General features: G+C 74.2%; 1 protein-coding gene and 1 long non-coding RNA gene across 2 annotated transcripts; one reads left to right on the forward strand and one right to left on the reverse strand.

Annotated features, from left to right (window-relative positions):
• The first annotated feature begins 359 nt into the window (after positions 1–359).
• Positions 360–3817, forward strand: LOC134154105 (uncharacterized). The gene is made up of 3 exons (XR_009961336.1): positions 360–438; positions 989–1164; positions 3682–3817. It is a non-coding gene; the product is annotated as an uncharacterized LOC134154105 (long non-coding RNA).
• Positions 3818–7647: 3830 nt separating this feature from the next.
• Positions 7648–13806, reverse strand: PPT2 (palmitoyl-protein thioesterase 2). Its single transcript, XM_062600781.1, has 8 exons — positions 13470–13806; positions 12507–12660; positions 11551–11646; positions 10777–10884; positions 10318–10401; positions 8999–9083; positions 8434–8488; positions 7648–7824 (listed from the first exon to the last, which is right to left on the reverse strand). Exons 1-8 carry the CDS (start codon positions 13656–13658, stop codon positions 7681–7683), a joined length of 915 nt encoding a protein of 304 aa, XP_062456765.1. The 5' UTR covers positions 13659–13806; the 3' UTR covers positions 7648–7680.
• Positions 13807–15252: the final 1446 nt, after the last annotated feature.

The raw sequence follows: 15252 nt of genomic DNA on the forward strand, positions 1-15252 counted from the left end.
GGTCCGGGGGGGTCCCGGGAGGTCCTGGGGGGGTCCCGGGGGTCAGGGGGGTCCTAAGGGGGTCCTGGGGGGGTCCCAGGAGTCTGGGGGGGTCCGGAGGGTCCTGGGGTTTGGGAGGGGTCTGGGGGGTCCTGGGAGAGTCCTTGGGGGGGATTTGGGGCAGTTCAGGTGGGTTTGGGGGGATTCAAGGCGATTTGAGGGGATTTTGGGGGGATTCTGGGCAGTTCAGGGCTGTTTTGGGGCAGCTCAGGGCATTGGGGGGCTCTGGGGGGGGGTTGGGGGGTCCCGCACCCCCCCGAGGCAGGGTGGGGGGGCAGGCGGGTTTGGGGGGGTCCCTCACCGCCCTTTCCCCCCCCCAGGTACGTCGGGGAGTTGATCTCGGACGCGGAGGCCGACGTGCGCGAGGACGATTCCTACCTGTTCGACCTGGACAACAAGGTGGGGGCCCAGGCGTCCGGGAGGGCCCAGGCGTCCGGGAGAGGGGCCCAGGCATCCAGGAGGGGCCCAGGTGTCCAGGAGGGGCCCAGGCGTCCGGGAGAGGGGCCCAGGCATCCAGGAGGGGCCCAGGCGTCCAGGAGGGGCCCAGGCGTCCGGGAGGGGCCCAGGCGTCCGGGAGAGGGGCCCAGGCATCCAGGAGGGGCCCAGGCGTCCAGGAGGGGCCCAGGCGTCCAGGAGGGGCCCAGGCGTCCGGGAGAGGGGCCCAGGCGTCCAGGAAGGGCCCAGGCGTCCAGGAGGGGCCCAGGTGTCCGGGAAGAGCCCAGGCATCCAGGAGGGGCCCAGGCGTCCGGGAGGGCCCAGGCATCCAGGAGGGGCCCAGGCGTCCAGGAGGGGCCCAGGCGTCCGGGAGGAGCCCAGGCGTCCAGGAGGGGCCCAGGCGTCCGGGAGGGGCCCAGGCGTCCGGGTTGCGGCCCGGGACGGTGCGGGGTGCGGGGGGGGCGCGTGCAGGCCGGCCGCGCGGAGCAGCCCCCCGGACGCCTGGGCCCCGCAGGACGGCGAGGTGTACTGCATCGACGCGCGTTACTACGGCAACGTCAGCCGCTTCATCAACCACCTGTGCGACCCCAACATCATCCCGGTGCGGGTGTTCATGCTGCACCAGGACCTGCGCTTCCCCCGCATCGCCTTCTTCAGCAGCCGCGCCATCCGCGCCGGCGAGGAGCTGGGGTGCGCGGGGGGGCCGGGGGGCTGGGGGGGCGCGGGGGGCCGGGGGGGGCTGGGGGGTGCGGGGGGAGCTGGGGTGCGCGGGGCGTGGGGGGGCCAGGGGGCGCGGGGGGCGCGGGGGGCCGGGGGGGGCTGGGGGGTGCGGGGGGAGCTGGGGTGCGCGGGGCGCTGGGGGGGCTGGGGGGTGTGGGGGGAGCTGGGGTGCGCGGGGCGCCGGGGGGCCGGGGGGGCTGGGGGGGCTGGGGGGCGCGGGGTGCGCGGGGCGCCGGGGGGGCTGGCGGGGCCGGGGGGGGGCTGGGGGGCGTGGGGGGCGCGGGGCGCCGGGGGGGCTGGCGGGGCCGGGGGGGGGCTGGGGGGCGTGGGGCGCCGGGGGGCCGGGGGGGCTGGGGGGGACTGGAGGGGTTGGGTTACGCGGGGGGCCAGCGGACTGGGACACGTGGGGGGCTGGGGGCACCAGGGGTGGCTGGGGACTGGGGGGCTGATATGGGGCCGGTTGGGGCCGGTTGGGCCGGGGCGAAGGGCTGTTTGGGGCAGTTTTGGGGCCGTTTGGGCCGGTTCGGGGCGGTTTTGGGGCCGGTTCAGGCCGGTTGGGGCCGGTTGGGGCCGGTTGGGGCCAGTTGGGGCCGGTTGGGGCCGGGGCGAAGGGCTGTTTGGGCAGTTTTGGGGCAGTTCGGGCCGGTTCGGGGCAGTTTTGGGGCCGTTTGGGCCGGATCGGGGCAGTTTTGGGCCGGTTCGGGGCCGGTTGGGGCCGGTTCGGGGCGGTTCGGGGCCGGTTGGGGCCGGTTGGGGCCGGTTGGGGCCGGTTGGGCCGGGGCGAAGGGCTGTTTGGGGCAGTTTTGGGGCAGTTCGGGCCGGTTCGGGGCTGTTTGGGCCGGTTCGGGGCCGGTTGGGGCCGGTTGGGGGCGGTTTGGGGGCCGGTTCGGGGCGGTTCGGGCCGGTTCGGGCCGGTTGGGGCCGGTTCGGGCCGGTTGGGCCGGGGCGAAGGGCTGTTTGGGGCAGTTTTGGGGCAGTTCGGGCCGGTTCGGGGCAGTTTTGGGGCCATTTGGGCCGGTTCGGGGCAGGTTGGGGCCGGTTGGGGGCGGTTTGGGGGCCGGTTCGGGGTGGTTTGGGGGCCGGTTGGGGCCGGTTGGGGCCGGTTGGGCCGGGGCGAAGGGCTGTTTGGGGCAGTTTTGGGGCCGTTTGGGCCGGTTCGGGGCAGTTTTGGGCCGGTTCGGGGCCGGTTGGGGCCGGTTCGGGGCGGTTTGGGGCCGGTTGGGGCCGGTTGGGGGCGGTTTGGGGGCCGGTTGGGGCCGGTTGGGGCCGGTTCAGGCCGGTTGGGCCGGGGCGAAGGGCTGTTTGGGGCAGTTTTGGGGCAGTTGGGGCCGGTTCGGGGCAGTTTTGGGGCCGTTTGGGCCGGTTCGGGGCAGTTTTGGGCCGGTTCGGGGCCGGTTGGGGCCGGTTGGGGTCGGTTGGGGCTGGTTGGGGCCGGTTCGGGCCGGTTGGGGCCGGTTGGGCCGGGGCGAAGGGCTGTTTGGGGCAGTTTTGGGGCAGTTGGGGCCGGTTCGGGGCAGTTTTGGGCCGTTTGGGCCGGTTCGGGGCAGTTTTGGGCCGGTTCGGGGCCGGTTGGGGCCGGTTGGGGCTGGTTGGGGCCGGTTCGGGCCGGTTCGGGCCGGTTGGGGCCGGTTGGGCCGGGGCGAAGGGCTGTTTGGGGCAGTTTTGGGGCAGTTGGGGCCGGTTCGGGGCAGTTTTGGGGCCGTTTGGGCTGGTTCGGGGCAGTTTTGGGCCGGTTCGGGCCGGTTGGGGGCGGTTCGGGGCGGTTTGGGGGCCGGTTGGGGCCGGTTGGGGCCGGTTGGGGCCGGTTGGGCCGGGGCGAAGGGCTGTTTGGGGCAGTTTTGGGGCCGGTTGGGCCGGTTCGGGGCGGTTTGGGGGCCGGTTCGGGCCGGTTGGGGCCGGTTGGGGCCGGTTGGGGCCGGTTGGGCCGGGGCGAAGGGCTGTTTGGGGCAGTTTTGGGGCAGTTCGGGCCGGTTCGGGGCAGTTTTGGGGCCGTTTGGGCCGGTTCGGGGCTGTTTGGGCCGGTTCTGGGCCGGTTGGGGGCGGTTTGGGGGCCGGTTCGGGGCGGTTCGGGCCGGTTGGGGCCGGTTGGGGCCGGTTGGGCCGGGGCGAAGGGCTGTTTGGGGCAGTTTTGGGGCAGTTCGGGCCGGTTCGGGGCAGTTTTGGGGCCGTTTGGGCCAGTTCGGGGCAGTTTTGGGCCGGTTCGGGGCGGTTTGGGGGCCGGTTGGGGCTGGTTGGGGCCGGTTCGGGCCGGTTCGGGCCGGTTGGGGCCGGTTGGGCCGGGGCGAAGGGCTGTTTGGGGCAGTTTTGGGGCAGTTCGGGCCGGTTCGGGGCAGTTTTGGGGCCGTTTGGGCCAGTTCGGGGCAGTTTTGGGCCGGTTCGGGGCGGTTTGGGGGCCGGTTGGGGCTGGTTGGGGCCGGTTCGGGCCGGTTCGGGCCGGTTGGGGCCGGTTGGGCCGGGGCGAAGGGCTCGCTGCCGCGGGCGCTGCAGGTTCGACTACGGCGACCGGTTCTGGGACATCAAGAGCAAATACTTCACGTGCCAGTGCGGCTCCGAGAAGTGCAAGCACTCGGCCGAGGCGGAGCCGGCGCCGGCGCCGGGCCGGGCGCCGCGGCCCGACGGGGCCCCCGAGGGCGCCGCCGCCCCCCCGCCGCCCCCGCCCCCCTGAGCCGCCCGCCCCCCGCCCCCGCGCCGCGGCCTCGTGCCAGGGCCTCGTGCAACGGCCTCGTGCAACAGCCACGTGCAAGATCCTCATGCAACAGCCCCGTGTGACGGCCTCGTGCAAGGGCCTCGTGCAACAGCCCCATGCGACGGCCTCGTGCGAGGGCCTCGTGCAACAGCCGCGTGCAAGATCCTCATGCAACAGCCCCATGCGACAGCCTCGTGCAAGGGCCTCGTGCAACAGCCCCATGCGACGGCCTTGTGCAAGGGCCTCGTGCAACAGCCGCGTGCAAGATCCTTGTGCAACAGCCCCATGCGACGGCCTCGTGCAAGGGCCTCGTGCAACGGCCTCGTGCAACAGCCCCGTGTGACGGCCTCGTGCAAGGGCCTCGTGCAACGGCCTCGTGCAAGGGCCTCGTGCAACAGCCCCATGCGACGGCCTTGTGCAACAGCCTCGTGCGAGGGCCTCGTGCAAGATCCTCATGCAACAGCCTCGTGCAAGCGCCCCATGCAACAGCCCAGTGCGATGGCCCCGTGCAACAGCCCTGTGCAAGGGCCCTGTGCAAGGGCCTCATGCGAGATCCTCGTGCAAGGGCCCCATGCGATGGCCTCGTGCGAGGGCCTTGTGCAAGGGCCTCGTGCAAGATCCTCATGCGACAGCCCCGTGCAAGCGCCCTGTGCAAGGGCTTCGTGCGAGATCCTCGTGCAAGGGCCTCATGCAACAGCCCCGTGCAAGGGCCTCGTGCAATGGCCCCATGAGACGGCCCTGTGCGACAGCCTCATGCAAGGGCTTCGTGCAAGGTCCTTGTGCAAGGTCCTTGTGCGAGGTCCTCGTGCAACAGCCCGGTGCAAGGGCCTCGTGCAAGATCCTCATGCGACGGCCTCATGCAAGCTCCTAGTGCAAGGTCCTTGTGCAAGGCCCTCGTGCAACAGCCTTATGCAAGATCCTCATGCGATGGCCCCGTGCAAGATCCTCGTGCAAGATCCTGGTGCGATGGCCCCGTGCGAGGTCCTTGTGCAAAATCCTCGTGCGAGATGCTCGTGCGACGCCCTCGTGCGAGGCCCCGTGTCCGTCCCCGTGTCCGTCCCCGTGTCCGTCCCCCCGCGACCCATTTTTTACTGCCCCCCCCCCCCGGGCGAGCGAAGCCAATAAATGTTGGAGCTGACGGCGCACGGCTGGGCGGGCACACGCGTGTGCGGGGAGGGGCCAGGATGGGCACACACGTGTGCAGAGGGGGTGTGGCCGGGATGGGCACACGCGTGTGCGGGGAGGGGCTGGGCCGGGCACATGCGTGTGCGGGGAGGGGCTGGGCGGGCACACGCGTGTGCGGGGAGGGGCCAGGATGGGCACACACGTGTGCAGAGGGGGTGTGGCCGGGATGGGCACACGCGTGTGCGGGGAGGGGCTGGGCCGGGCACATGCGTGTGCGGGGAGGGGCCAGGCCGGGCACACGCGTGTGCGGGGAGGGGCTGGGCTGGGCACACACGTGTGCAGAGGGGGTGTGGCCGGGATGGGCACACGCGTGTGCGGGGTGGGTGGGGCCAGGCACACGCATGTGCAGAGGGGCTGGGCTGGGCACACACGTGTGCAGGGAGGGGCTGGGCTGGGCACACGTGTGTGCAGACGGGCGGGGCCGGGCCGGGCACATGCAGCGCCCTGGGGACACTGGGATAAACTGGGATGAACTGGGAAAGGCCGGGGGGGGGGAGGGGCTGTGCATTGTCCAGGAGCCCCGTTGCCCCCCCCCCCGCCCCATAGTGCCCCATAACCACCCCTGCCCCACTGGGTGCTGAGGAGGGGCCCAGGCGTCCGGGGGGCGGGGGTAAGGAGGGGCCCAGGCGTCCGGGGGGGGCACAGAGGGGCCCAGGCGTCCGGGGGGGGAAGCGTTTTATTGCCGACCGCCCCCCCGACCCGGCAGCGAGGGGGTCACGGGGCCCCCGGCCCCTATAGGGCCCCGTGACCCCCACAGGGTCCTCGATGGGGCCCTATAGCCCCCCACAGGGCCCCATAGCGCCCATAGGGCCCCGCCCAGGCCCCTCTGCGGCCCCATAGCCCCCCCCAGCACCGCGCGGCTTCTCCGCAGGGCCCCCCAGCCCCGTCCCGGGCCCCCATACTGCCCCCCACCCGCCCCACGGGGCCCCATAGGCCCCACGGGGCCCCAGAGCCCCATCCTAGACCCTAATACTGATGCACAGCCCCCCCCCAGCCAAGGGCCCTATAGCCCTTCCCAAGCCCCTATAGGGCCCCATATCCCCCCCATGGAGCCCCATAGACCCACCCCAGGGCTCTATAGGGCCCCCTAGCTGCATGGCAGACCCCTATAGAGCCCCGTACCCCTCTGTAGGGCCCCATAGCACCCCATAGGGCCCCATAGGCGCAGGCTAGACCCCTATAGGCCCCCATAGCCCCTCTATAGGGCCCCACAACGATGTTCCAGACACCTACAGAGCCCCATACCCCCCCATAGGGCCCCATAGCCCCTATATAGGGCCCCACAGTGATGTTCCACACCCCCTATGGCACCCCATACTTCCCCTATAGGGCCCCACAGCCATGTGCTAGGCCCCTGTAGTGCCCCACAGCCCCTCCATAGGGCCCCACAGCTCCCCTATAGGGCCCCACAGCCATGTGCTAGGCCCCTGTAGTGCCCCACAGCCCCTCCATAGGGCTCCACAGCTCCCCTATAGGGCCCCACAGCCATGTGCTAGGCCCCTGTAGTGCCCCACAGCCCCTCCATAGGGCTCCACAGCTCCCCTATAGGGCCCCACAGCCATGTGCTAGGCCCCTGTAGTGCCCCACAGCCCCTCCATAGGGCCGCACAGCTCCACTATAGGGCAGCATAGCCACATGCCAGGCCCCTAAAGAGCCTGACACATCGCTATAGGGCCCCATAGCCACGTGCCAGGCCCCTGTAGTGCCCCACAGCCCCTCCATAGGGCCCCACAGCTCCCCTATAGGGCCCCACAGGCACGTGCCAGGCCCTATAGCACCCCGCAGACCCCCACAGGGCCCCACAGCTCCCCTATAGGGCCCCACAGCTCCCCTATAGGGCCCCACAGGCACGCACCAGGCCCCTATAGCACCCCACAGCCCCCCCACAGGGCCCCACAGCTCCCCTATAGGGCCCCACAGGCACGCGCCAGGCCCCTATAGCACCCCACAGCCCCCCCACAGGGCCCCACAGCTCCCCTATAGGGCCCCACAGACACGCGCCAGGCCCCTATAGCACCCCGCAGCCCCTCCATAGGGCCCCCACAGCTCCCCTATAGGGCCCCACAGACACGCGCCAGGCCCCTATAGCACCCACAGCCCCCCCACAGGGCCCACAGCTCCCCTATAGGGCCCCACAGACACGCGCCAGGCCCCTATAGCACCCCTCAGCCCCCCCCACAGGGCCCCACAGCTCCCCTATAGGGCCCCACAGGCACGCGCCAGGCCCCTATAGCACCCCACAGCCCCCCCACAGGGCCCCACAGCTCCCCTATAGGGCCCCACAGGCACGCGCCAGGCCCCTATAGCACCCCACAGCCCCCCCACAGGGCCCCACAGCCCCGCTATAGGGCCCCACAGGCACGCGCCAGGCCCCTATAGCACCCCCGCAGCCCCCCCACAGGGCCCCACAGCTCCCCTATAGGGCCCCACAGACACGCGCCAGGCCCCTATAGCACCCCGCAGCCCCTCCATAGGGCCCCACAGCCCCCCCACAGGGCCCCACAGCCCCCTGTAGTGCCCCACAGGCCGGCGCCGGCCCCGCAGCCCCCCGCAGCCCCCCGCCGCGGCGCGGGCCGGGCCGGCCGGGGGGGCGGGCGCCGGGGGCGGCGGCGGCGCTACGTGAGCCAGGGCCGGATGCAGGCGGCGTAGACGGAGCGGTTCGAGTGCCAGGCCGTGTGGGGCACGCCGGGCACCGCGCAGCCCCCGATCGCCCCCCGCCCGTCCAGCGTCTTCAGCCCGAACGTGTCCTGCACGTACACCTGGGGCCCAGGCGTCCGGGCCGTCACCGGGGCCCCGGCGTCCGGGACCGGCCCCCCCCCCACCCCCGGCTGCGCACCGTGCCCCTGCCGGGGCCCAGGCGTCCGGGAGCCCCTGTACCCTCACCCCCCCCCCCCCGGGGCCCAGGCGTCCGGGCCGCCCTGTGCCCCCACCCCCCACCCTGGGGCCCAGGCGTCCAGGCCGTCACCGGGGCCCCGGCGTCCAGGAGCCCCTGTACCCTCACCCCCCCCCCCCCGGGGCCCAGGCGTCCGGGCCCCCCCCCGCCCCCCCCTCCCCGGGGCCCAGGCGTCCGGGCCCCCCCCCGCCCCCCCCCTCCCCGGGGCCCAGGCGTCCGGGCCCCCCCCCACCCCACTCCCCGGGGCCCAGGCGTCCGGGCCCCCCCCCACCCCCCCCCTCCCTGGGGCCCAGGCGTCCGGGCCCCCCCCGCCCCCCCCTCCCCGGGGCCCAGGCGTCCGGGCCCCCCTCCGCCCCCCTCCCCAGGGGCCCAGGCGTCCGGGCCCCCCCCGCCCCCCCCCTCCCCGGGGCCCAGGCGTCCGGGCCCCCCCCCGCCCCCCCTCCCCGGGGCCCAGGCGTCCGGGCGGGCCGCTCACCGGCTGCGAGCGCATGTCCCTCACGGTCTCGTTGGCGTCGTAGAAACCGAAGAGGCTTCGGGGAGGAGAGAACCGCGGGGTCAGCGGGGGGGCCCAGGCGTCCGGGGGGCCCAGGCGTCCCCCCCACACCCCATCCCAGGGGGCCCAGGTGTCCGGGGGGGGGCCCCAGGCGTCCGGGAGGAGCCCAGGCATCCGGGGCGGGGCCCAGGTGTCCGGGAGGGGCGGGGGGCAGGCATCTGGGGGACCCAGGCGTCCGGGGAGGGAGGGGCCCAGGCGTCCGGGGAGGGGCCCAGGCCTCCGGGAGGGGCCCAGGCGTCCGGGAGGGGGTGCGGCAGGTGTCCGAGGCAGGGCCCAGGTGTCCGGGAGGGGCCCAGGCGTCCGGGGCGGGGCCCAGGCGTCCGGGAGGGGGGGCCCAGGCGTCCGGGAGGGGCCCAGGCGTCCGGGGCGGGGCCCAGGTGTCCGGGAGGGGCCCAGGCGTCCGGGAGGGGCCCAGGCGTCCGGGGGGGGGCCCAGGTGTCCAGGAGGGGCCCAGGTGTCCGGGAGGGGCCCAGGCGTCCGGGCGCACCTCGACTGCCAGGGCGTGATGACGCCGTCGTCGGGGCCCCCGATGAGAACCAGGTTCTGGATCCGCAGCAGGTTCCGCTTCCAGGCTGCGGCGGGGTCACGGGGTCAAGGGGGGGTCAGGGGTTAACGGGGGTCAGGGGTTAACGGGGGCTAAGGGCAGGGGGTTGGGGGGGGTGAGAGCCCCAGAGCCCCTCGCTGCCCCATAGCGCCCTATAGGAGCCGGGGGGGGGGGGGGGCTCAGCGGGGGCGTTGGGGTTGCGCCTGTGTGTGGGGGGGTGTTTTGGGGGTGTTTTTGGGGTGTTTCGTGTTTTTTCGGGCTGTTTTCAGGGTGTTTCACGGTGTTTGGGGGTCTCACCGGTGGTGTTGGGGTTGCAGCTGTGGGGGGTGTTTTGGGGGTGTTTTCGGGGTGTTTTCCGGGTGTTTTCGGGGTGTTTCCCGGGGTTTTTTCGGGGTGTTTTGGGGTGTTTGGGGGGTCTCATTGGAGGCATTGGGGCTGCAGCTGTGGGCGGTATTTTCAGGGTGTTTTCAGGGTGTTTTCTGGGTGTTTTTGGGGTGTTTGGGGGTCTCACCGGAGGCGTTGGGGGTTGCGGCTGTGGGGGGTGTTTTCAGGGTGTTTTCAGGGTGTTTTCGGGGTGTTTTAGGGTGTTTTCAGGGTGTTTTGGGGTGTTTGGGGGTGTTTGGGGGATCTCACCGGAGGCGTTGGGGTTGCGGCTGTGGGGGGTGTTTTCGGCGTGTTTTCGGGGTGTTTTCGGGGTGTTTTTAGGGTGTTTTCAGCGTATTTTGGGGTGTTTGGGGGTGTTTGGGGGTCTCACCGGAGGCGTTGGGGGTTGCGGCTGTGGGGGGTGTTTTCAGGGTGTTTTCAGGGTGTTTTCAGGGTGTTTTCGGGGTGTTTTAGGGTGTTTTCAGGGTGTTTTGGGGTGTTTGGGGGTGTTTGGGGGATCTCACCGGAGGCGTTGGGGTTGCGGCTGTGGGGGGTGTTTTCGGCGTGTTTTCGGGGTGTTTTTAGGGTGTTTTCAGGGTATTTTGGGGTGTTTGGGGGTGTTTGGGGGTCTCACCGGAGGCTTTGGGGTTGCGGCTGTGGGGGGTGTTTTCGGCGTGTTTTCGGGGTGTTTTTAGGGTGTTTTTGGGGTGTTTTGGGGTGTTTGGGGGTGTTTGGGGGTCTCACCGGAGGCGTTGGGGGTTGCGGCTGTGGGGGGTGTTTTCGGGGTGTTTTGGGGTGTTTGGGGTGTTTGGGGGTCTCACCGGAGGCGTTGGGGGTTGCGGCTGTGGGGGGTGTTTTCGGGGTGTTTTGGGGTGTTTGGGGGTGTTTGGGGGTCTCACCGGAGGCGTTGGGGTTGCGGCGCTCGTCGTTCAGCAGGGGCAGGAAGTCGCTGCTGTTCAGGTAGAGCTGGCGGTGGTGGGGGTCTGCGGGGGGGGCACGGTGAGACCCCCCAGGACCCACGGATGGGGGGGGTCTGCGGGGGGGGCACGGTGAGACCCCCCAGGCCCCACGGATGGGGGGGGTCTGCGGGGGGGGCACGGTGAGACCCCCCCCCAGGCCCCACGGATGGGGGGTTGGGGGTCTACGGCGGGGTCCCGGGGGGGGTCTCACCGTTCCAGTAGTTGCACACCGAGACCCCCTGCCCGCGCCGGGTGTAGCACAGCCGGTAGAGGTTCGGGGGGTCCGGGGCGGAGTTGGGGGTCCCAGGGGGGGTTGGGGGTCCCGGGGTGTCCCAGGGGGGGTTAGGGGTCTCGGGGGGGGTCCCGGGGGGGGTTGGGGGTCCCGGGGGGGGGTCTCACCGTTCCAGTAGTTGCACACCGAGACCCCCTGCCCGCGCCGGGTGTAGCACAGCCGGTAGAGGTTGGCGGCCAGGTGCCGCGGGAAGAGCCAGCGCAGGTAGCGGGTGTCTGTGGGGCGACGCTGCCACCCGCGACCCCCAACCGCCCCACTGCGGACCCCCAACTGCCCCCCAACCGCCCCCCGCAACCCCCAACCGCCCCCCAGCTGCCACCCGCACCCCCCAGCTGCCCCCTGCCACCCCCCGCGACCCCCAACCGCCCCACTGCGGACCCCCAAACTGCCCCCCAACCGCCCCACTGCAGACCCCCAACCGCTCTGCTGCTGCCACCTGCAACCCCCAACCACCCCCCACTGCCCCCGCGACCCCCAACTGCCCCACTGCAGACCCCCAGCCACCCCCCAGCTGCCACCCATGACCCCCAACCGCCCCACGGTGGAGCCCAACTGCCCCCCAGCTGCCCCCCGGGCCCCCCACATTCCCCACAGACCCCCCCCATGGGAGCCCTGTGCCCCCCCCGGCCCCCCGGGCCCCCCACATTCCCCATAGACCCCCCCCCGGGAACCCTGCCCCCCCCGGCCCCCCACATTCCCCATAGACCCCCCCCATGGGAGCCCTGTGCCCCCCCCGGCCCCCCGGGCCCCCCACATTCCCCATAGACCCCCCCCCGGGAACCCTGCCCCCCCCGGGCCCCCCACATTCCCCATAGACCCCTCCAGGAGCCCTGCCCCCCCTGGGCCCCCCCGGGCCCCCCCGGCCCCCCCCGGCCCCTCACCGCCGTACTGGCCCATCTGGGGGGCCGACAGCGAGATGAAGCTGTGCACGTTGTGCTCCGGCATGGTGGAGAGCAGCGCCCGGCAGATGAGACCCCCTGCGGGGGCGGGGGGGGGTCACGGGGGGCCCAGGCGTCCGGGGGGCCCCGGCGTCCGGGGGAAACCTCCCACTACAACCCGCGGACCCCCGCTGCCCCAGGGGCCCCAGTGCCTGGGAGGGGCCCCAGTGCCTGGGAGGGGCCCCGGCATCTGGGAGGGTCCCCGGTGTCCGGGAGGGGCCCCGGCGTCCGGGACCCCCTGCTCCAACCCGCGGACCCCCACTGCCCCAGGGGCCCCGGCGTCCGGGACCCCCTGCTCCAACCCGCGGACCCCCGCTGCCCCAGGGGCCCCAGTGCCTGGGAGGGGCCCCGGCATCTGGGAGGGTCCCCGGTGTCCGGGAGGGGCCCTGGCGTCTGGGAGGGGCCCAGGCGTCCGGGACCCCCTGCTCCAACCCACAGACCCCCACTGCCCCAGGGGCCCCGGCGTCCGGGACCCCCTGCTCCAACCCACAGACCCCCGCTGCCCCAGGGGCCCCGGCGTCTGGGAGGGGCCCTGGCGTCCGGGAGGGGCCCAGGCATCCGGGACCCCCCGCTCCATCTCACAGACCCCCCGCTGCCCCAGAGCCCCCAGTGCCCGGCAGGATCCCCAGCGTCTGGGAGGGGCCCTGGCGTCCGGGACCCCCCACTCCAACCCGCGGACCCCTGCTGCCCCAGGGGCCCCGGCGTCCGGGAGGGGCCCAGGCATCCGGGACCCCCCGCTCCAACCCGTGGACCCCCGCTGCCCCAGGGGCCCCGGCGTCCGAGACGGGCCCAGGCGTCCGGGACCCCTCGCTCCATCCCACGGACCCCCGCTGCCCCAGAGCCCCCAGTGCCCGGCAGGGGCCCCGGCGTCCGGGAGGGGCCCCGGCGTCCGGGCGCACCCTGGCTGTAGCAGAGCAGGTGGACGCCGGCGGCGGCGTTGGCCATGATGGGCGTCACGGCGCGCCGGAAGCCCTCGACCTGCACCCAGAGCGGCTTCAGCGACTCGCCGCCGTCGAACAGGTCGATCACCGTCACGTTGGTGCCCGGGTGGCTCTGGGGGCAAGAGGGGCCCAGGCGTCCGGGCGGGCCCAGGCGTCCGGGCGGGCTCCTCCGCGCCGCCGCCCAGGGGCCCAGGCGTCCGGGCGCCCCACGGCCGTGCGGGGGCCCAGGCGTGCGGGGGCCCAGGCGTCCGGGGCTCCTACCCCGCCCTCCGCCCCCGGCTCCCCCAGGGGATCCCCAGATCCCGTCAGGCTGGTTCTACCCGACCGGCCCAGGCTCAGCCCAGGGGGCCCAGGCGTCCGGGGTGGGGGAGGGGTGCGGGGGGCCCAGGCATCCAGGACAGGGATGTGCAGGGGGCCCAGGCATCCAAGGTTGGGGGGCGGGGGGGGGCGCAGGGGGCCCAGGCGTCCGGGGCAGGAAGGCGCGGGGGGCCCAGGTGTCCGGGCCAGGGGGGCACGGGGGGCCCAGGTGTCCAGGATGGGGGATGTGCAGGGGGCCCAGGCATCCGGGACGGGGGACGTGTTGGGGGCCCAGGCATCGGGGGCAGGGGGGCGCAGGGGGGCCCAGGTGTCCGGGGCAGAGAGGGTGCAGGGGGCCCAGGCGTCCGGGGCAGGGGGCGCAGGGGGCCCAGGTGTCCGTGGCAGGGGGGCGCGGGGGGCCCAGGCGTCCGGGGGGGCCCAGGCATCCGGGGGGGCCCAGGCATCTGGGACGGGGAGCGTGTGGGGGGGGGCCCAGGTGTCTGGGGCAGGGGGACGCGGGGGGCCCAGGTGTCTGGGACGGGGGACGTGTGGGGGGCCCAGGTGTCCGTGGCAGGGGGGGCGCGGGGGGCCCAGGCGTCCGGGGGGCCCAGGCGTCCGGCTGACCTCGTTGATGAAGGCGAGGAGGTGGCGGAAGTCGGCCGGGCTGTCGAAGAGGCCGTGGACGACGATGACGGGCCGGTAGGAGCCCCCCGGGGCCGCCAGGCCGAGGAGGAGGAGGAGGGGGGGGACGAAGGCCCAGGGCTGGGCCCCCCCCCGGCGCCCCATGCCGCCGCTGTGCCGCGCGGGGGGCATCTGTGGGACGCAGGCTCAGCCGGGGGGGGGGGGGGCGGGCCCAGGCGTCCGGGGGGGCCCAGGCGTCCGGGCCTCCCGGATCCCAAGGTGCCCCCCCCCTCCCCCCGCAATGCCGGGATGAACCGCCCGGTCCAGAGGGGCCCAGGCGTCCGGGATGCTGCCCCCCCCCGCCCTCCCCCCCCCTCCAGGCCGGCCCGGACGCCTGGGCCCCCCGGGGGTCCCTCCCGCTCCGTGTTTACCTCCCGGCTCCCCTCCCCCACCCGCACGTCAGTTCCGGATCGGCCCCGGCAACCGCGCGCGGCCCTAGCAACCGCCCCCCCCCCACCCCCACGCCGGGGGCCCAGGCGTCCGGGCCCCCTCCCCACCATCCACCCTCTGCCAGGGGCCCAGGCGTCCGGGCCACCCCCTCCCCCAAGCCCCATCGTTCCCTGCCCCCATCGGGGGGGGGGGGGCCCAGGCATCCGGGACCCACTAGGCCCCGCTGCCCTCGGAGGGTGGGGGGAGGGGCCCAGGCGTCCGGGCTCCCCATCCCCGTCTCCTACCTCCCCGGGGCCCAGGCGTCCGGCTGCCCCGGGGCCTCCCCGGAGGCTTTGCCATGCTCCAGGGGGCCCAGGCGTCCGGGGCTCCCCCCCCCCCCCCCCAGCTCCAACCTCCGGCCCCCGAGGGGCCCAGGCGTCCGGGGCTCCCCCCAACGCTCCAACCCTTCGTTGGCTGCCCCGGGGGGGGGGCCCAGGCGTCCGGGCCCATCTCTGCCTCCCACGCAGGGGCCCAGGCGTCCGGGTGGGGGGGGGGGGAAGGGGGGGGAGTGCCGGGCCCCACTGCCCCGGGGGGGGGCCCAGGCGTCCGGGCGCACCTCACCACCACCAGGGACCCAGGCGTCCGGGCTGGGGCTGCCGCCAGTCCTCCCCCCCCCCCCCCCCGCCCTGACACGGGGCCCAGGCGTCCGGGCGCCGCCCCCACCTGCGGCCGGTGTTTGCTGGGTAAACACGGGAGCGCTGAGAGCTTGTCAAGAGGGAAAGTGGAGAGCGCGGCTGGGGGGGGGGGGCCGGACGCCTGGGCCCCCTCCCGGACGCCTGGGTCCCTCGGGGGCAGCGGGTGGCTTGCAGGGGACCCAGGCGTCCGGGGGGCGGGGGTCACCCCCCCCCCCAATACCCCTGTTCCCTTGCAGGGGCCCAGGCGTCCGGGAGGGGCCCAGGCGTCCGGGGCAGGGGGGAGGGTCACCCCCCTCCTAATACCCCCTTTCCCCTGCAGCGGGCCCTGGCGTCCGGGAGGGGCCCAGGCGTCCGAGTGGAGGGAGACATCACCCCCTCCTATTACTTTCTTTCCTGCATAGAGGACCCGGGTGTCCGGGGAGGGGGCCCAGGCGTCCGGGGGGGGCGGGGGCCCAGGTGTCCGGGCCTGGGCCCAGCTGTGGCAGAGGCTCGTTAGCAGTTAACGAGGCCTCGTCACCCCCCCCCAATGGGGCCCAGTTGGGCCCGGACACCGGGGCCCTTTGCAGGGAGGAGAGAGCAGAGGAGAAGCTCCAGGACGCCTGGGCCCCTCGGGGGGAGGGGGGGGCAGCAGGCTCCCCGGACGCCTGGGCCCCCTGTGGGTA

The sequence above is a fragment of the Rhea pennata genome, assembly GCF_028389875.1.
Source record: "Rhea pennata isolate bPtePen1 chromosome 34 unlocalized genomic scaffold, bPtePen1.pri SUPER_34_unloc_4, whole genome shotgun sequence".
NCBI lineage: Eukaryota > Metazoa > Chordata > Aves > Rheiformes > Rheidae > Rhea > Rhea pennata.

What these genes read in the sequence shown, in the direction of transcription:
- PPT2 (XM_062600781.1), bottom strand. Translation starts at nt 13,658, where the DNA reads ATGCCCCCCGCGCGGCACAGCGGCGGCATGGGGCGCCGGGGGGGGGCC. An exon ending in TCCTCGCCTTCATCAACGAG is followed by an intron (nt 12,661 to 13,469) that starts GTCAGCCGGACG and finishes TCTTGCCCCCAG; the next exon opens with AGCCACCCGGGCACCAACGT. An exon ending in CCGCAACCCCAACGCCTCCG is followed by an intron (nt 9,084 to 10,317) that starts GTGAGACCCCCA and finishes ACCCCGCCGCAG; the next exon opens with CCTGGAAGCGGAACCTGCTG.